The sequence below is a fragment of the Saimiri boliviensis genome, chromosome 7 (assembly GCF_048565385.1).
Source record: "Saimiri boliviensis isolate mSaiBol1 chromosome 7, mSaiBol1.pri, whole genome shotgun sequence".
In the NCBI taxonomy this organism is placed as follows: Eukaryota; Metazoa; Chordata; class Mammalia; order Primates; family Cebidae; genus Saimiri; species Saimiri boliviensis.
The window spans coordinates 20,830,643-20,851,106 of NC_133455.1; the positions used below are offsets into that span (position 1 = coordinate 20,830,643).

The 20,464-nt window shown below is 42.5% G+C and overlaps 1 protein-coding gene and 1 pseudogene across 10 annotated transcripts in view; one reads left to right on the forward strand and one right to left on the reverse strand.

Annotated features, from left to right (window-relative positions):
• Nucleotides 1–20,464, forward strand: part of HECTD4 (HECT domain E3 ubiquitin protein ligase 4) — a 238,568-nt gene that overhangs the window by 62,203 nt on the left and 155,901 nt on the right. For all 10 annotated transcript variants that reach the window (XM_074402205.1, XM_074402206.1, XM_074402207.1 and 7 more), the window contains exon 2: nt 16,996–17,513. In XM_074402205.1, coding sequence (XP_074258306.1) covers nt 16,996–17,513 — 518 coding nt within the window. The remainder of the gene's footprint in view (nt 1–16,995; nt 17,514–20,464) is intronic.
• On the reverse strand, nt 13,640–14,361 carry LOC141585023 (dnaJ homolog subfamily C member 2 pseudogene; annotated as a pseudogene).

The following is a 20,464-nucleotide window of genomic DNA, read 5'->3' on the forward strand; positions in this document are numbered from 1 at the left end:
ATGTAAATTATGTTACAATAAACCTTTAATAAATATTGTTTTTTGTTTTTTTTTTGAGACGGAGTTTCACTCTTGTTACCCAGGCTGGAGTGCAATGGCGCGATCTCGGCTCACCACAGCCTCTGCCTCCTGTGTTCAAGCAATTCTTCTGCCTCAGCCTCCTGAGTAGCTGGGATTACAGGCACGCGCCACCATGCCCAGCTAATTTTTTGTATTTTTAGTAGAGACCAGGTTTCACCATGTTGACCAGGATGGGCTCGATCTCTTGACTTCGTGATCTACCCGCCTCGGCCTCCCAAAGTGCTGGGATTACAGGCTTGAGCCACCGGGCCCGGTCCTGTTATTTTTTTTTAATAAAAGGACTCCCTAAAGTCACCTAAGGAGCTTGCTTAAATGCAGATTCCAGGTCACTATCCTAGACTGCTGGAAAAATCTTTAGAAATGGATTCCAGGAATTTTTTTTTTTTTTTTTGAGACAGAGTCTCACTCTGTCACCCAGGCTGGAGTGCAATGGCATGATCTCGGCTCACTGCAACCTCCACCTCCCAGGTTCAAGCGATTTTCCTGCCGCAGCCTCCTGAGTAGCTGGGATTACAGGCGCGTGCCACTGCGCCCAGCTAATTTTTGTATTTTTAGTAGAGATGGGGTTTCAACATTTTGGCCAGGCTGGTCTCGAGCTCCTGACCTTGTGATCCACCCACCTCGGCCTCCCAAAGTGCTGGGATTACAGGCGTGAGCCACCGCGCCTGGCTTTTTTTTTTTTTAAAGGCAGAGGAATCTCACTCTGTCACCCAGGCTGGAGTGCAGTGGCTTGATATTGGCTCACTGCAACCTCCACCTCCTAGGCTCAAGCAATTGATTCTCCTGCTTCGGCCTCCCCAGTAGCTGGGATTACAGGCTCACGCCACCAGGACTGGCTAATTTTTGTCTTTTTAGTAGAGACAGGGTTTCACCATATTGGCCAGGCTGGTCTCAAACTCCTGACCTCAGTTGATCTGCTTGCTTCAGCCTTCCAAAGTGCTGGGATTATAGGCATGAGCCACTGTGCCCAGCCCCAGGAATCTTTATATAAAGTAAGCACATCCAGGGATTTTGATGCACACTGTTTGAGTGACATTTTTTTTTTTTTTTTTGAGACAGAGTTTTTGCTCTTGTTACCCAGGCTGGAGTGCAATGGCGTGATCTCGGCTCACCGCAACCTCCGCCTCCTGGGTTCAGGCAATTCTCCTGCCTCAGCCTCCTGAGTAGCTGGGATTACAGGCACGCACCACCATGCCCAGCTAATTTTTTGTATTTTTAGTAGAGACGGGGTTTCACCATGTTGACCAGGATGGTCTCGATCTCTTGACCTCGTGATCCTCCCACCTCGGCCTCCCAAAGTGCTGGGATTACAGGCTTGAGCCACCACGCCCGGCCTTGAGTGACATATTATCAAAGTTCTTTATTACGCTGTGTGCATACCAGTAACTTCCTGTTTCTGTTTCTGGTGTAATAGAGAATAGGTCTTCCTCTTCCACATGACAGCCCTTCAGTCTTAGGAAGACAGCTCCCCCTTTCTACCCATCACTTTTGTAGGCCACGTATCCAGAGTTTCTTAACCATTTCTCATGTGACATGATTTCCAGATTAGTCAAATCATTCTCTTCTGGACACACTCTAGTGTCTTAATGACTTCCTAAAATGAGGTACTCAGAACTGAACAAGCTATTCCAGTTAATGTTTGACCATTGCAGAACATAAATGGGATTATTACTTCTCTTGTCCCTGACACTGGAATTCTACCCATGCATTTTAAGATTGCATTAGCCTTTTAAAAACAGTGTTGGCTCAAGTGAAGCTTGTGTTTAATTCAAACCTTGTTTACACCATCCCTGGCTCTCCCCACTTTTACCTACTCAGGCCTTTGTTGTATGATAATCAGGAAAAATTCCCTTTCTTGTCAGTGATCTAGTCTGAAACATGAAAATAGTATCTTTTTTTTTTTTTTTTTTGAGACGAAGTCTCGCTCTGTCACCAGGCTGGAGTGCAGTGTCACTATCTTGGCTCACTGCAGCCTCTGCCTCCTGGGTTTAAGCGATTCTCCTGCCTCAACCTCCCAAGTAGCTGGGACTACAGACGCCTGCCACCATGCCCAGCTAATTTTTGTATTTTTTTTTTTTTTTTTTTTGAGACGGAGTTTCGCTCTTGTTACCCAGGCTGGAGTGCAATGGCGCGATCTCGGCTCACCGCAACCTCCGCCTCCTGGGTTCAGGCAATTCTCCTGCCTCAGCCTCCTGAGTAGCTGGGATTACAGGCACGTGCCACCATGCCCAGCTAATTTTTTGTATTTTTAGTAGAGACGGGGTTTCACCATGCTGACCAGGATGGTCTCGATCTCTCAACCTCGTGATCCAACTGCCTCGGCCTCCCAAAGTGCTGGGATTACAAGCTTGAGCCACCGCGCCCGGCCTAATTATTATATTTTTTAGTAGAGGCAGGGTTTCACCATGTTGATCAGGATGGTCTGAATCTCTTGACCTCATGATTCACCCACCTCGGCCTCCCAAAGTGCTGGGATTACAGGTGTGAGTCACCGTGCCCGACCGGAAATAGTATGTTTAATGTCATAACAATTGTTTAGGAGTTTCAGCTTTTTCAGAGCATTGCCTGTACATTATCTCCTTGGATTTTAACAACTGTGTAAATGGAGGTGCTACCCTCATTTTATAGATGCAGAAATACAGACTGAGAGAGTTTAAGTAAAATGCCTCAAGAGAGGGAGAGTTATTTGTAGAGGCTGGCATAGAAGCTAGTTCCCCCAACTCAGTGGTTTGAAATCTTGACTGCACATTGCATTCGCCTGTGGGCTTTAAAAACTGATGCTGGACTGGGTGTGGTGGCTTATGCCTATAATCTCAGCCCTTTGGGAGGCTGAGGCAGGAGGATCACCTGAGGTCAGGAGTTCGAGATAAGCTTGGCCAACATGGTGAAACCCCGTCTCTACTAAAATTACAAAAAATAGCTGGGCATGGTGGCATGTGCCTGTAATCCCAGCTACTAGGGAACTGAGGCCTGAGAATTGCTTGAACTGGGGAGGCAGCAGTGGCAGTGAGCTGAGATCTCGCCACTGCACTCCAACCTGGGTGACAGAGCGAGACTCCATCTCAAAACAAAACAAAACAAAAACCTATGCCTAGGCCCCATCCTCAGATATTCTAAGGCAGGCGTCCCCAAACTATGGCCCGCGGGCTGGATGTGGCCCCCTGAGGCCATTTATCTGGCCCCCCGCCGCACTTCAGGAAGGGGCACCTCTTTCATTGGTGGTCAGTGAGAGGAGCACAGTATGTGGCGGCCCTCCAATGGTCTGAGGGACAGTGAACTGGCCCCCCTGTGTAAAAAGTTTGGGGACGCCTGTTCTAAGGTAACCAGACCAGGGTGGGACCAACTCACTAGCCTTATTTAAAAGCTGTTAAAGTAATTCTAATATGCAGCCAGGGATGAGAACAGCTGCCCTAAATCATAGTCTGACGTCCCCTCCCCCTCACCACATGTATTTTCTACGTCTAATTAAAAGGTTCTTATGTGGAGAAGAGAGGATTATTTTTCATCATTGTAGAAAGCAAGAGTAAAATTAGTCCAAGTGGGAGAGGATTACTCAGAGGTACAGTGGAAACCAGATATAAGTCCTAAGAGGATTATTCTTGGAATTTATTTATCTTCTCATTCATTAATTTATCAAACATTTGGGCTGGGCGCAGTGGCTCACGCCTGTAATCCCAGCACTTTGGGAGGCTGAGGCGGGCGGATCAGGAGGTCAGGAGTTCAAGACCAGCCTGACCAACATGGTGAAACCCTGTCTGTACTACAAACACAAAAATTAGCGGGGCGTGGTGGCGCATGCCTGTAATCCCAGCTACTCAGGAGGCTGAAGCAGGAGAATTGCTTGAACCTGGGAGGTAGAGGTTGCAGTGAGCCATGATTGCAATACTGCACTCCAGCCTGGGTGACAGAGTGAAACTCTGTCTTAAAAAATAATAATGGCTGGCCATGGTGGCTCACGCCTGTAATTCCAGCACTGGGAGGCCGAGGCAGGCGGATGACCTGAGGTCCAGAGTTCGATACCAGCCTGACCAACATGGAGAAACCCAATCTCTACTAAAAATACAAAAAATTAACCAGGTGTGGTGGCACATGCCTATAATCCCAGCTACTCAGGAGGCTGAGGTAGGAGAATTGTTTGAACACAGGAAGCGGAGGTTGCGGTGAGGTAAGATTGCACTATTGCACTCCAGCCTGGGCAACAAGGGCAAAACTCTGTCTCAAAATAATAATAGCAATAATAATAATTTATTAAACATTTATGTGCCAGACACTGTGCTTAGCTCTGGGGACACAAATATGAGACATGGTCTCCCCTTTTGGGGCTCACAGTTGAAAGGGAAGACAAACTATAAATAAACAACATCATAGTGGAGTGTGGTGTTACCAATATTGGAGCTGTATGATTTTCTTTTTTAATTTGTTATCGTTTTGTATTAAAAATTCTCACCAGTGATTTTTCTTACCATATTTATGCTAAGCATTTGGTGAATATGTGGAACTGTATTAGTCTTTAGGTATATAATTAAAGCAACTAACTGATAAAGTTAGTCTGTAGAAATTTTGTGGAAATATCTTCTTTCTCTAAATACGCCTAATAATAAAATGTACAATAGTATTTAAACCATTCTGAGGAGTCCAAGTGGGAGAGGATTACTGTGATGTACAGTGGAAACCAGGTGTAAGTCCCAAGAGGATTATTCTTGGAATTTATTTATCTTTAATAAAGATAGTCCCATGTTTTTCTTTTTGTTTTGTTTTGTTTTGTTTTGTTTTAGACTTTTTTTCTGTCGCCCAGGCTGGAGTGCAGTGGTGCAATCTCAGCTCACTGCAACTTCCCACCACAACCTCTGCTTCTCAGGTTCAAGCGATTCTCCTGCCTCACCTCCCAAATAGCTGGGATTACGGGTGCATGCCACCATGCCCGGCTAATTTTTGGATTTTTAGTATAGATGGGGTTTCACCATGTTGGCCAGGCTGATCTGGAATGCCTAACCTCAGGTGATCTGCCCGCTTCAGCCTCCCAAAGTGCTGGGATAACAGGTGTGAGCCACCGCACCCAGCTAGTCCTATGTCTTTCTCCAGATTTTTGATTTTTTTTTTTTTTTTTTTTTTTTGAGACGGAGTTTCGCTCTCGTTACCCAGGCTGGAGTGCAATGGCGCGATCTCGGCTCACCGCAACCTCCGCCTCCTGGGCTCAGGCAATTCTCCTGCCTCAACCTCCTGAGTAGCTGGGATTACAGGCACGCGCCACCATGCCCAGCTAGTTTTTTGTATTTTTAGTAGAGACGGGGTTTCACCATGTTGACCAGGATGGTCTCGATCTCTCGACCTCGTGATTCACCCACCTCGGCCTCCCAAAGTGCTGGGATTACAGGCTTGAGCCACCGCGCCCGGCAGATTTTTTATTTTTAAAAAATATTTTTATTTTAAAAAAAGTAGAGATCAGATCACACTATGCTGCCCAGGCTCATCTTGAACTCCTGGGCTCAAGCCTTCGATCCTCCCACCTAGGCCTTCCCAAGTATTGGGATTACAGGTGTGTAATCTCCAAATTCTATTATGTTAATTACTAATCATAAGTATATTATCTGTATTGATTTTGTCAAGATTTTATGTTGATGAAAAAATGATTTTGTAATATGGAGACCATTTTAGATATAGATTTGATGCTTCAGATCAACTTTCTTTTTTTTTTTAAATTTTAAAAAAACTGAGACAGAGTCTTGCTCTGTTGCCAGGCACCATGCTGGAGTGCAGTGGCACAATCTCGGCTCACTGCAACCTCTGCCTCCCGGGCTCAAGCAATTCTCTTGCCTTAGCCTCCCAAGTAGCTGGTACTACAGGCACACGCCATAATGCCCAGCTAATTTTTGTATTTTTAGTAGAGACGGGGTTTCACCATGTTGGCCAGGATGGTCTTGATCTCTTGACCTCGTGATCCACCTGCCTCAGCCTCCCAAAGTGCTGGGATTACAGGTGTGAGCCACGTGCCCGGCCCAGATCAACTTTCCAAAGCCACTCTGTACATTACTCACTACGCTTCCTTTATAGATACGATTTATTAAAAACAAATCAATAGGCCAGGTGTGGTAGCTCACGCCTGTAATTCCAGCATTTTGGGATGCTGAGGTGGGCGGATCTCTTCAGGCCAGGAATTCAAGACCAGCCTGGCCATCATTGCGAAACCCTGTCTCTACTAAAAATACAGAAATTAGCCTAATGTGGTGTTGCACATCTGTAATCCCAGCTACTTGGTAGGCTGAGGCACAAGAATCACTGCACTCCAGCCTGGGCAACAGAGAGAGACTCTGTGTCTCAACAACAACAAAAAAAACCCAAAACAAATCAATATATTCTTGTTAAAATAGCTAAAACACTTTTCCTTATAGTTTGTAGCTGACATTCTGATAAGAAGTATGTATGCGCTGCGCGCGGTGGCTCAAGCCTGTAATCCCAGCACTTTGGGAGGCCGAGGCGGGTGGATCACGAGGTCGAGAGATCGAGACCATCCTGGTCAACATGGTGAAACCCCGTCTCTACTAAAAAAGTGCAAAAAATTAGCTGGGCATGGTGGCACGTTCCTGTAATCCCAGCTACTCAGGAGGCTGAGGCAGGAGAATTGCCTGAGCCCAGGAGGCGGAGGTTGCGGTGAGCCGAATTCGCGCCATTGCACTCCAGCCTGGGTAACAAGGGCGAAACTCCGTCTCAAAAAAAAAAGAAGTATGTATACAGTACTGCGAAAACTCAGAGAAACTATTTTGGAAAGGGGAAGAGAGGAAATCAGTGTTTCTCAAAGTAGGTCTCGATGGAGCCGAGCTGAATTTTGAAAAGTGGGATTTATACTGAGTTGGGTAGGCATTCAGGCAACAAGAACACGGAGATAGAAGAATAGAACCCTGGTCATAGGGACAGGACAAAAGATCAGAACTGGGCGGGGGCTAGGACAAGATGCAACTTTCATGGTAAAAGGATTTGAACAGCAATTTCTTATGTATCGGAGTCCTCACAATTCTAACAATCCTGTCACCAGCAGTTATATGAAGATCTGGGAAAGTCACCATATGTTGGAGAACGTTTTGCAGGGCTTAGCCAAAACTGAAAAATCTAACAAGAAGTCAGAGTCCATTCCAGTTTTGGTATCCAGTTAGAGGCTGAAACTTACAAATTAAAGCGTGGAATTTAATATCGTGGTTATCAGTTAGGTTTAAGAACCTTTTTACAAATAGGAGATGTTGAAAGTGAGTTTGAATAAACAGATAATTCCAAGTTGGATAAGGTAATGCAGCTTCAGAGTCTAATTTAATTGATAATAGATCCACTCTGGATTTAGGCTTTCTTAAGAGAGAATTCCACCCTCCCATCACAATTCACTTACTTGGTTCAGTTTGGCTATGATTGCTGTCTTCATTATGTGAAAAATGGTAGAAAATAATCTGTAGAAGGTTTTAAGTATCTATTCTAACATTTAAAAGGGTTTCAGTATTCTGCCTTTACTTAAAAGTTTTATATTGGCAGGGCATGGTGGCTCATACCTGTAATCCCAGCACTTTGGGAGGCTGAGGCAGGAGAATTGCTTGAGCCCAGGAGTTTGAGATGAGCCTGGACAACATGGTGAAACATCATCTCTAAAAAAAAATTAAAAATTAGCCAGGCATGGTGATGTGCACCAGTAGTCCCAGCTACCCAGGAGGCTGAGGTGGGAGGATCATTTGAGCTGGGTGGTGGAGCAGTAAACCGAGATTGTACCACTGGACTCCAGCTTGGACAACAGAGCAAGACCCTGTCTCAAAAAAAAAAAAAAAAAAAAAAAGTTTTGTATTGAGTTGTAAGTCTAGCCCAGGCATCCCCAAACTATGGCCCGCGGGCCGCATGCGGCCTCCTGAGGCCATTTATCCAGCCCCCCGCCGCACTTCAGGAAGGGGCACCTCTTTCATTGGTGGTCAGTGAGAGGAGCACAATATGTGGCGGCCCTCCAACGGTCTGAGGGACAGTGAACTGGCCCCCTGTGTAAAAAGTTTGGGGACGCCTGGTCTAGCCAGTTGATCTCCTTTGAAATAATCCAAGTATAAATTCCTTTTATGCTGACAGGTTCATATAATGAATTGAATTGGTTAATGTCCCATACTGGGGAGTCTAGTAATACAATTCATTTGCTTACAGCCTGAGTGACCCTGCATTTTAAACATCATTTCCTTTTGGAAATTGAAAGGTTTTATTGTTCATTGATAGTAGTTCCCAATATCTGCAGGGTATTTTCCTTTTACCACCCTGTCTTCCTTCCTAACTAGGAACATAATTAGCTCTACATTATTTGAAATTAACTGCTGCCAAAGTACAACAGATGGGACTAGTGAACTGATGTAAGGAAAGCATTTCCTGTGGTACTTGTGTCACCATTTGTTTGCCTACCAGTTATTTAAGGATATCGTTTGCGGGTGAAAAATTATCAGCTCTAGTTATGACTACTTTTCTTTATCTTTTGAAACTCAGACGTTCTTACTAAGCATTTCTTCTATATAAATGATGTAACTTGTCATCAGTCTGGTTTTTTTTTAACAGAGAAAAATAACACCCATGCTTCTATTATCACAAACACTAATTTCAAAATTTAACAAGCGTGTTTTACAGAGTCCTAACTAGAGGGCATATGCAATTTTTATACTGTTTTTGTTGGGGTTTTAATTATTTTTTATTTAATATAAGAAAAAATGAATATTCTATTTTGATATGTTATAATTCTTCCCGGGTTCAAGCAGTTCTTTGCCTCAGCCTCCTGAGTAACTGGGATTACAGGCATGTGCCACCATGCCCAGCTAATTTTTGAGGCAGTGTTTCACCATGGTGGCCAGGCTAGTCTCAAGCTCTTGACCTTGTTAATCTCCCTGCCTTGGCCTCCCAAAGTGCTGGGATTACAAGCTTGAGCCACTGCACCTGGCCCAACACTTCCCTTTTATACAGTGAGATTGCTTCCCACCTTAACCACTATAATAAATAATACTGCAATGAATATCTGTGTGTATTTCTTATCTAGAATATTTCTTTAGGACAAATTCTTAGAAATATGATTTCTAGGCTGGGCGAGGTGGCTCACACCTATAATCTCACCACTTTGGGAGGCTGAGGTAGGCTGATCATGAGGTCAGGAGATCGAGACTATCCTGGTGAACACAGTGAAATCTCGTCTCTACTAAAAATAAAAAAATTAGCTGGGCATGGTGGCATGCGCCCGTAGTCCCAGCTACTCAGGAGGCTGAGGTAGGAGAATCACTTGAATCTGGGAGGCAGAGGTTGCAGTGAGCTGAGATTGCACCACTGCATTCTAGCGTGGGTGACAGAGTGAGACTCTGTCTCAAAAAAAAAAAAAAAAAAAAGTAATTCCTATTTCTTTCAGAAGTTTGCTCAAATATATAAGAGAAGATGATTTTACTTCTTACTTGACCCTTTTCAAGAATTATCTCTCTGCTATTGTGAACAGAAAAGTAGATGGAAATTGATGTTTACCGTTACAGGATTATAGTAGTTTATGTTAATGATTAGTCTAGTTAATGTCCTTATGTGTATATGTAATATTCTCTACCACTTCAAAAGTGTCCGTAAGGTATCATCACCCCTATACTTACTTGAAATGGAGGTTGGCATTTCACATTTCACATCATGGCTGGCTGGCATGTATTCTACAGTATTTCCCAGAAAAAAAAAAGGAAATAAATTAATAAATTGGCTAAAATGATCGGATCCTCTTTTTTTTTTTTTTTTAAAGAGACGGGATCTCACTCTGTCACTCAGGTTGGAGTTCAGTGGTGCGATCACAACTCACTGCAGACTTGAATTCCTGGGCTTAAGCAGTCCTCCTGCCTCAGTCTCCTAGGTAGCTGGGATTATAGGTGCATGCCACCACACCCAGCTAATTATTTTTCATTTTGTAGAGACTGGGTCTTGCCATGTTTCTCAGGCTGGTCTCAAACTCCTGGCCTCAAGTGATCCTTCCCCCAAGCCTCCCAAAGTGTTAGAATTACAGGTGTGAGCCATCAAACCTGGCCCGATCCTCTGTTCTATCAAATACTGTAGTTTTGTTTAAAGCCAGATTTGGCCAGCAAAGAATATTTTACCCACATTCTATTAGACAGAATGACTGTTGTCTTAGTTTAAAAACACTTATATTGGCCAGGTGCGGTGGCTCATGCCTGCAATCCCATCACTTTGGGAGGCCGAGGCAGGAGGATTGCTTGAGCCCAGGAATTTGAGGCTAGCCTGGGCAATGTAGCAAGACCGTCTCTACAAAAATTTAAAAATTAGCTGGGTGTGGTGGTGCAGGCCTGTGGTCCCAGCTCCTTCAGACTCAAGCTGCAGTGAGCCATGATCATGCCACTGCACTCCAGCAGCCTGGCTGACAGAGCAAGGCTGCTGGAGTCAGCCTGTCTCAAAAGAAAAAAAAACAACTGCAACAAAACACATATGTTATGTATGATTAAAAAAATACATTAAGGCTGTGAGTTACTTTGGCAGTCAATCCCTTAATTAGGGTAACATTAGCATTATCACCAAAGTACAGTTAGTACTTCTGATTAAGGACGACGGGGATCTTCCCTTTTCCTTAAATAGCTTTCCACTTTTTAAAAGAGAAAACTATTAAATTTCTAATGACATTTTGGTCAAGAGCAGTGGTTTTATGTGAGGATCTGAGACAAGTCATTTAATATTCATAAGTACCAGAATAGATGTGCCATAGCTGACTTAAAAAAAACTCAAAGGTATGATGTCTTTATAAAATGATTTTAGGCCATGACCTTCAAACTTAAGAATTCTAAAAAAAACAGCAGCAGTGGCATAGCAGACAGTTCTGAGTTTTCATAAGGGGCCACTGAAATGTATAATGCTGAGTAGCCTAATGGATTTCTGCAAGCATAGTGTGCTTTAGATACTGCTAAATCAATAAACACAACAGTCATTTAAGTGTGTATGTTATATAATATTTGCTTAATTATAACTCAAATTCTTTCAGAGTACTTGTTTTTTAAATGGAATGCTAAATATAATTGGAGTACTTGTAAAAATAGAATGGTCAGCAAAACGCACAGTATATTATGTCATTTTTCTAAGCTATATTAATATTTGGAGTTAGCTACAGATTCTGTTATACCACATTATTTTATGTACCATGAAATGTCATATTTCAGAAGTACTCAAGTTTGATAATAAAAATAAATAGCCCTGTGTTTTTTGTTTTTTTTTTTTTGTTTGTTTGTTTGTTTTTGAGACGGAGTTTCGCTCTTGTTACCCAGGCTGGAGTGCAATGGCGCAATCTCGGCTCACCGCAACCTCCGCCTCCTGAGTTCAAGCAATTCTCTTGCCTCAGCCTCCTGAGTAGCTGGGATTACAGGCATGTGCCACCATGCCCAGCTAATTTTTTGTATTTTTAGTAGAGACGGGGTTTCACCATGTTGACCAGGATGGTCTCGATCTCTCGACCTCGTGATCCACCCGCCTTGGCCTCCCAAAGTGCTGGGATTACAGGCTTGAGCCACCGCGCCCGGCAGCCCTGTGTTTTATGTTACTGAGTTGTTCATCATTTGAGTTCAGTAAAAGACTGTATTGGACTTTTTTAGTAGTTGTTTCATATAAGAAAGTAGATGATTGATGTACCATAAATAAAAATGTATGTTGAGTACATAGGTAGGTATTTTATATACAGTAGTTGTATTGGGTGGAAGAAATAGCAATCGATACTGAAAACCTTTTTTAAAGTGCCAAAAATTATTATTTGTTTAGATGTTTATAACTGGGAAGATGATCAAAATTAAAATTTTTCGATTTTTCACATCATTGAAAAGTATTTCAGTAATCTTTATCGATTGTAATAGTGGCAACTGGCTACTGATTTTTGGGGGGAATAGCACTTAAAAAAATGAAAATAGTATGACTTTCTTGAGTGTGATAACAGCTTCAAGGCAGGTGGTTGCCCTTGAAATGTGATCATTTTTTAAGGAACTTGAGTTATTTTATCTGCACCCATCTGAAAAATAATCAAAAAGATAATGTGTTTGGTGAATCTAAATAAACGGGTGGAGGAATACAGTTTTATGTGACTTAATGGTGAAGGACAATTAATCATTATTTGCTTGATCTGGTAGTATTAAAAACTAAGTAAGTGGCTGGGTGCAGTGGGTCACTCCTTAATCTTAACACTTTGGGAGGCTGAGGCAGGCAGATAGCTTGAGCCCCGGAGTTCAAGACCAGCCTAGGAAACATAGGGAGACTCCCATCTCTACAAAAAATACAAAGAATTAGCAGCATAGTGGCACGTGCCTCTAGTCCCAGCTACTCAGGAGGCTGAGGTGGGATGATCCAACACCTGAGCCTGGGAAGGTTGAGACTGCAGTGAGCTGAGATCGTACCACTGCACTCCAGCCTGGGGGAATGAGACCTGCCTCCCAAAAAAAAAAAAAAAAAAAAAAAAAAAGCCTCATTTAAAAGTCTCTAATTTTAATTTTTAATAATATTATTTTCTATATATCTTTACCCAGTGATATCTAGTTGAATACAATTATAGTCCATCTGGAATTTTTTTCTTTTATTTAATCTTTAAAATTATACAGTCAAATTGGCCTTTTCTGAGAGGTGTGTAGTTCTATGAATTTTAACCTGTTATCAATTCATGTAACCACCACCACAACTGGGAACAATTCCTTCACCGCCCCGGCCCCCCGCCTCCACAAAACTCCCTCATACTATTCCTGTGTAGTCAGAACCTAACCTAACCCCTAAACCTCAGTAACCATTGATCTATTCTCCATTACCATAGTTTTCTATTTTCCAGAATATCATAGAAATAAAATCATTTCAAGAACATAACTCTTGAAAATTGGCTCTTTTCTCTCAACAAAATGCTGTTAGATTCATTGAAGTAGTTTCTTTCTTTTTTATTTTTATTTTTTGAGATGGTGTTTCACTCTTGTTGTCCAGGCTGAAGTACGGTGGCGCAATCTCAGCTCACAGCAACCTCTGCCTCCCGGATTCAAGCGATTTCCCTGTCTCAGCCTCCCAAGTAGCTGGGATTACAGGCATGCACTACCATGCCCAGCTAATTTTGTATTTTTAGTAGAGACAGGGTTTCTCCATATTGGTCAGGCTGGTCTCGAACTCCTGATCTCAGATGATCTGTCTGCCTTGGCCTCCCAAAGTGCTGGGATTACAGGCGTGAGCCACCACGTCCAGCCTCAATAGTTTCTTTCTTTGCTAAGTTGTTGGTTGATATTTTATGGCATCCTGATATTACATCAGATCTGATAGGCTGCAGAATTTTTTTTTTTTTAACTATGAACATTAACTGAGATGCTTATAGTTAACTTTTTGAATTGGAATTTGTTATTTTGCTTTCTCAGTATTTTCAGTTTTATTATAAATGTGCATACCCAATAAAGATTAAGTCATTTCTTAACTCTACCTGCATTCAACACTTGCTCTTTTTATTTATTTATTTTTAGAGGCAGGGTCTCGCTCTGTTGACCAGGTTGGTCTTGAACTCCTGGCCTCAAGTGATCCTCCCACCACATCCTCCCTAAGTGCTGGAATAACAGGCACACCCAGCTAACACTTGCTCTTGAGCAGCTTTCTTTGCTTTTACCATCTTGACAAGTTCCTTGCATCTTTTCATACAGTCTTTCTTTGTCCTGCCAGGTACCACTTGTGCTGTTTTCTCTCATCTTTCAGGTGTGTTGTCTGGATATGTTTTCAAAGCTTGTTCAAAAAACTTCTGTTTGTTGTCCAAGGGGTGAGGTGGGTACATGGACCTTCAAATCATTCCGAAGGTGTTTCATTGTCTGCTTGAGGCAGTGTTCTTTTTAAAGTTTATCAAAAGCCTTTTTTGTTTGTCTTTCTAATGAGGGTCCAATTTTTGGAGGCTCTTTGCTTTACCAATAACACCTTTGGTGGTTGTCTTGACATCAGTAGAAGAATGTATGTTGATGTAATTAGCAATAACGTTCCATCTTGAATTTTTCAGCAGGAAAGAGATCCATAGCTTTAACTTGTAACTGCACATTGTCTTCTTACCTGTTGTTACTGTCATTCCCATCTCTGCCAGTTTATTTCTCTGCATTCTTAGATGCTTGTCACATACAAGCCCTAGCTTCCTGTTTCTCCTTTGTAATTTATTCATTTATTTCTTCTTTTTTTCCATGCCAGCCATTTCTACTTCTTTTGTAAATGATGTGTTTCATTAAAGTATTGTAAGCTTTCTATTTCACGCTGATTACAAAGTTTTTCTACTTCTTCCATCATTTCTTTTTTTTTTTTTTTTTTTTTTCTTTTTTGAGACAGGGTCTCCCCATCCCTCAGGCTGGAGTACACTGGTACCATCATAAATCAAGCAGCCTTGAACTCCTGACCTCAGGCAGGCCTTCCACCTCGGCCTCCCAAAGTTCTAGGATTACTGGCATGAGCCACCACACCTGGCCTTCTGTCATTTAACCCACCCTGCTTCATTGTTGGAAAAGTGATTTCAGATGTTGCATGAGTTTCCAAGTTTTTGCCCTTTTTTTGAGCAGAAGAGGTCTTGCTATGCTGCTCAGGCTGGAATGCAGTGACTAGTCACAGGCACGATCATAGCCACTACAGCCCCAAACTCCTGGGCTCCAGCAGTCCTTCTGTCTCCACCTTCCAAGTAGCTGAGAGTATAGGCATATGTCACCCACCTAGCTTGCCATTATTTTGGAATGTTTTTTGTTTTTTTTTCTGGATTTCTTTTTCTTTTTCTTTTTTTTTTTTGAGACTGAGTTTCGCTCTCGTTACCCAAGCTGGAGTGCAATGGGGCGATCTTGGCTCACCGCAACCTCCGCCTCCTGGGTTCGGGCAATTCTCCTGCCTCAGCCTCCTGAGTAGCTGGGATTACAGGCGTGCGCCACCATGCCCAGCTAATTTTTTGTATTTTTAGTAGAGACGGGGTTTCACCATGTTGACCAGGATGGTCTCGATCTCTTGACCTCGTGATCCACCCGTCTCGGCCTCCCAAAGTGCTGGGATTACAGGCTTGAGCCACCGCGCCCGGCTGGATGTCTTTTTCTTTCTTTGCCAATAATACTTGTTGTCTAATTATTAGTTCTTTCTCCCATGCTAACTGAGCAGCTTCTAATTCAACTGTCTTTGTTTTTCTTTAGCTTCTTGCTCCTTTTGTTTTGCTTTTGTGTTGTTTTTAAATTGTGAACTTTTTTTCAGTTCAGTGATTTGCATATGTAGCTAAGCAGGGCAATTACAGTGTTTGCATTACTCTGGAAGTTCCTGTTATTTTATTGGGCTAAAATATAACAACTTTCTAAAGGCAAAATTTGAGATAGAAGAAAGTATTTTTCCAGTTTGTAAGGGAAATAAATTACACTATGACTTTCTTGATGTCAGTGCCAAAGACCTGGCAGAATTTTCTTGGCTTTTGTTTCAAATCTCTTCCCACACTGACTTTCTGTTCTGCTGTGAACCAGGCACCTCTGTTGTCTGATAATCTGTTTCAGTGTGCTTGCTCCTAGAGTGCCCTCCTTTGTTGATTATAGTAGTCTGTTCATTTTGACCTAGTCAAATTTATGTGCATAAACTCTTTGCATTGTAAATTTAGTTTGAATCTTGAGATGTAGTTTGATCTTGAGAGCTGGTTCCTTTCTTAGTTGAAAGAAGATATATAATGGTTTTATTATCCCTAGCTGCTGAAAATGTAGAGGCCTCCTAATAATTATATGTTTTGGCAAGAAAACAATCTAATATGAATTGGATAAATCTATACCATGTCACAAATTAAAATAATGGGTTAACACTATTAAGAATGGGGTATGCAGCCAGGCATGGTGGCTCACGCCTGTAATCCTAGCACTTTGGGAGGCTGAGGTAGGCAGATCACCTGAGGTCAGGAGTTTGAGACCAGCCTGGCCAACATGACGAAACTTCGTCTCTACTAAAAATACAAAAATTAGCTGAGTGTGGTGGCAAGCCCTTGTAATCCCAGGTACTAGGGAGGCTGAGGCAGGAGAATCGCCCTAACATGGGAAGTGGAGGTTGCAGTGAGCTTAGATTGTGCTACTGCACTCCGGCCTGGGTGATGGAGCAAGACTCCATCTCAAAAAAAGAATGAGGTATGTTTCAAAACCAAAGAACCATAAAAAATCCATCATTTATTGGTAGATGTATTAGGTTTTGAAGAACAAAGATAAAACTTGGTTCCATTTTTAATAGTACTTTACTTGGTAATAGGAGTTAGAAACTTAGCATTTATAACTCAAGATCATTTAATAAAGGTCTATACTTCAATTTTCTTTCTTTATTTTGTAGTACTATCTTTTGAGACAGGGTCTTGCTCTGTCACCCGGGTTGTACTGCAGTAGCACCATCATGGCTCACTGTAGCCTCTACTTCCCAGATTTTAGCAGTCTTCCCACCTCAGCCTCCCAAGTAACCATGATGATAGATGTGCACCACCAAGCCTGGCTATTTTTTGTATTTTTGGTAGAGACAGGGTTTCGCCACGTTGCTCAGGCTGGTTTCCAACTGCTAGGCTCAAGCTATTTGCCCACCTCAGCCTCTCTAAGTGCTGGGATTACAGATGTGAACCATCCCGCTTGGCCTTATACTTCAGTTTTCTAAAATAAATTCTGGAGTTAATTTCTGACTTTCACACTTAACTATATTCTTTTATGATTTGGGCTCTTTCAATTAAGTCTAATCCCAATTTTAGTAGAGGCATTAACAGAAAAGCCAAAGGGGGAACAACTCTATCAGCAACAAGCTGGTGTTACAGTATACATTTTCCGTTTGATTTTAATTAAAACAATTTTTGGCATGGTCTGTTTTGGGATATCATTAAACATATTTGCTTCCTTAGATGACTTTGGTGGAAGTAGTGTTTACCCACTTCTCCACTGTCTTTTTCCTTAGATTTTAACCTTTGAGACCAAGAACCCGTCAGAATTAGCAGAACGTTTGCGCTCCGTTTGTGGGAATCAGAGCAATGCCTATGCCCGCCTGCTGGAATACCGCCTGAATGCCTTGCGAGGACTGTGGAATGCCCAGCGCCAGCTAGCCTTGGAAGAACAGCATGAAAGGGAAAGTTCAGGTGATGAAGAAACTTTGGCCCTACTCAAACGCCAGGGCTTGTTGCAGCAACCTGAGCAAGCACCCTTTACATCGAGGATGGGGCTTCTGCTGGTCTTCCCCCTTATTCAGTCCCAGAGTAGAACAGACCCCTCTCTCTGTAACATAACTGCTGAGGTGCTATTGAACTGCCTTCGTGACTGCCAGCCTTTGAGCTTGACCAAGGAGCCTGCTGACTGTCTCAATGGAATTGAAACTTTGCTGTGCTCTTGGCTAGAGGAGACTTCTGACACAGGCCGACACATCCCACATAAGCAAAAAGAAAATGCTGCTGCTGCCCTGGTGGCTTTGGCTTGTGCCAGGTAAGGAAAATCGAATGTACCACTTGGTGACCTTGTGACTACTGCCACCTGGTTTGGGTGAATGAAGAAGCAGCCAAGTATATTTGATAGAAGTCTTAACATTCAGAAGTCCTTCTTTGTTTTCAATATTGAATTTCGCAGCCTTGACAAGTGCATAAGATGCTTTCACCAAACTTGGCACCAGGTGCCTGAGCTGGAACCCAAGTTCACATTTTCTGTTTCTGGTATACCATGATAACAGCTTAAACAGCAGAAAATGGAGAATCAACCCTTGCCGTATCTAATCATCCCTTAGATGGTTAGTGTTTTACGTCAAGTAGTTAGCAGAGGATGTTATGTCTATTTCTCTTAGGAGGATGGTCAGAAATTTATAGAGCTATTAATTTTTCATGCTTGTCTATAAAGAGTACATCAGCAAGCTAGTGGGCTATTCTCCCGGACTCAGTCACAAAACTGGGCACAAATTACATTTTTGGACCCAATACTTGTTTTCATCAGTTTAATTGGAGGGTTTCTTGGTCTATTTCTAGATTTAATAGTAGTACGCATGGCCGGGCACAGTGGCTCACGCTTGTAATCCCAGCACTTTGGGGGGCCAAATTGGGCAGATAACTTGAGGTCAGGAGTTCTAGACTACCCTGGCCAACACAGTGAAACCCTGTCTCTACAAAAATTAGCCAGGCATAGTGGCAGGTGCCTGACTTCTCAGGAGGCTGAGGCAGTTGAATTGCTTAAACCCAGAAGGCAGAGGTTGCAGTGAGCCGAAATGGCGCCATTGTACTCTAGCCTGGGCAACAGATGGAGACTCCATCTCAAAAGAAAAAGTAGTATGCTGTTCTTCATGTATAAGTTGATTTTATCAACCCACCATCAATAGAAAATATGCTTGGAGTTGCTTTTCCTTTCCTTTCTTTTCTTTTTCTTTTTATTGAGACAGAGTCTCACTCTGTCACCCAGGCTGAAGTACAGTGGCACAATCTCAGCTTACTGTAACCTCCACCTCCTGGATTCAAGCCATTCTCCTGCCTCAGCCTCCCAAGTAGCTGGGATTACAGGTGCCCAACACAATGCCCAGCTATTTATTTTTATTTTTTTTTTGAAACTGAGTCTCACTCTGTTGCCCAGGTTAGAATGCAGTGGTGCGATCTCAGCTTACTCCAACCTCTGCCTCCCAGGTTCAAGGGATTCTTCTGCCTCAGCCTCCTGACTAACTGGGATTACAGGTGTGTTCCACCAAACCTGGCTAATTTTTTATATTTTTAGTAGAAACGGGGTTTCACCATGTTAGCCAGGATGGTCTCAATCTCCTGACCTTGTGATTCACCTGCCTTGGCCTCCCAAAGTGCTGAGATTACAGGTGTGCGTCACCGTGTCCAGCAAGTTTTCTTGTATTTTTACTAGAGATGGGGTTTCACCATGTTGGCCAGACTGGTGTTGAACTCCTAACCTCAGGTGATCTGCCCACCTCAGCCTCCCAAAGTGCTGGAATACAGACATGAGCCAGTGTGCCTGGCCTATGTCGTCATTGTCGTCATCGTCTCCTCTTCCTCCTCCTCCTCCTCTTTCTTCTTTCTTCTTCTTCGTTTCTTCTTCCTCCTCCTCCTGCTCCTCCTCCTCCTCCTCCTTCTCCTTCTTCTTCTCCTCCTCCTCTTCCTCTTCCTCCTCCTCTTCCTCCTCCTCCTCCTCCTCCTCCTCCTCCTCCTCCTCCCCCCGCTTCTTCTTCTTTCTTCTTCTTTTTTTTTTTTTTTTTTTTTTTTTTTTTGAGATGGGGTCTTTCTCTGTTTCCCAGGCTGGAGTGCAGTGACATGATCTCAGCTCACTGTAGTTTCTGCCTCCCTGGCTCAAGTGATTCTCCCACCTCAGCCTCCCAAGCAGCTGGAACTGTCGGCACCTGCCACTATGGCCAGCTAATTTTTTGTATCTTTTGTAGAGATGGGGCTTTCCTTTGTTGCCCAGGCTGGTCTCAAACTCCTGAGCTCAAGTATTCTGCCCATCTTGGCCTCCCAGAGTGCTGGGATTACAGGCATGAGCCACCCCACCTTGCCTGGAATTGCTTTTCCAGGAATTTTATACATTTTTCTACCCAGTGACCCATATGATCACTGGCATCTGTTTGTGAGAAAGAAGTTTAACTACCTTTGTTTTCCTCTAAACTAATTATCTAGAGAACAGTTAGGACCATAACCTGACAGATTATTGTCACTATTCTGTCCCTCTTCCTTAGATTTTTTTTTTTTTTTTTTATCACATCAAAGGAAATTTCAGTATTACCCTCTTCCTTAGAATTTTTTCTTTGGTTGGGGTCTTTTTACTTTCCTTTTTTTTTTTTTTTTTTAAATTTATGTTCTGGGATCTTCTTTTAGCCAAACTTAGGTGGGATAATTCTTCTTGGATAATTATGAAGTTCTTAGCTATAAGTCTTCTTCCCCCATTTTTCTCTTCATAGTTTCAAAGTTGACTTTCAAATGATTGAATCTGAAGTATTTGTTTTTTTAAGGCAAAATGGCACCAGTATTTATTCTAAGTTTCTTTGCCCTGAGCAAAACTAGGCTTTGTCATAGCCTAGTTTTAGATCCACTAAAGCTGTAGTTTGTGAATCCTGACATGTGCTTAATTCTAGAGACATTGTGTGGTACTGAAATAAGTTTCCTTGTAAAGGCTTTATATTGGATCAATTTATTTTCTGCATACGCAGAGACAGTTTCCAGTCCTAGATGTGTTATCGATGTGCAAATGGAATCATTTGAGAAAATTTGCTTTTAGACAGTCCTGTCTTTAGACAAATTTGGATGTTAGGAATAATTATCAAGTCTTTAGTTTCAAATAGTTTATTATTCATTGGTTCATAAAACTCACATTTTTATTATGTACTCAAATTCAATCTATACCAAAGTTATTGAAATTACTTCCTATAATTAAGCTTCTAAATTTCATTCAGCAGAAATGTTGAA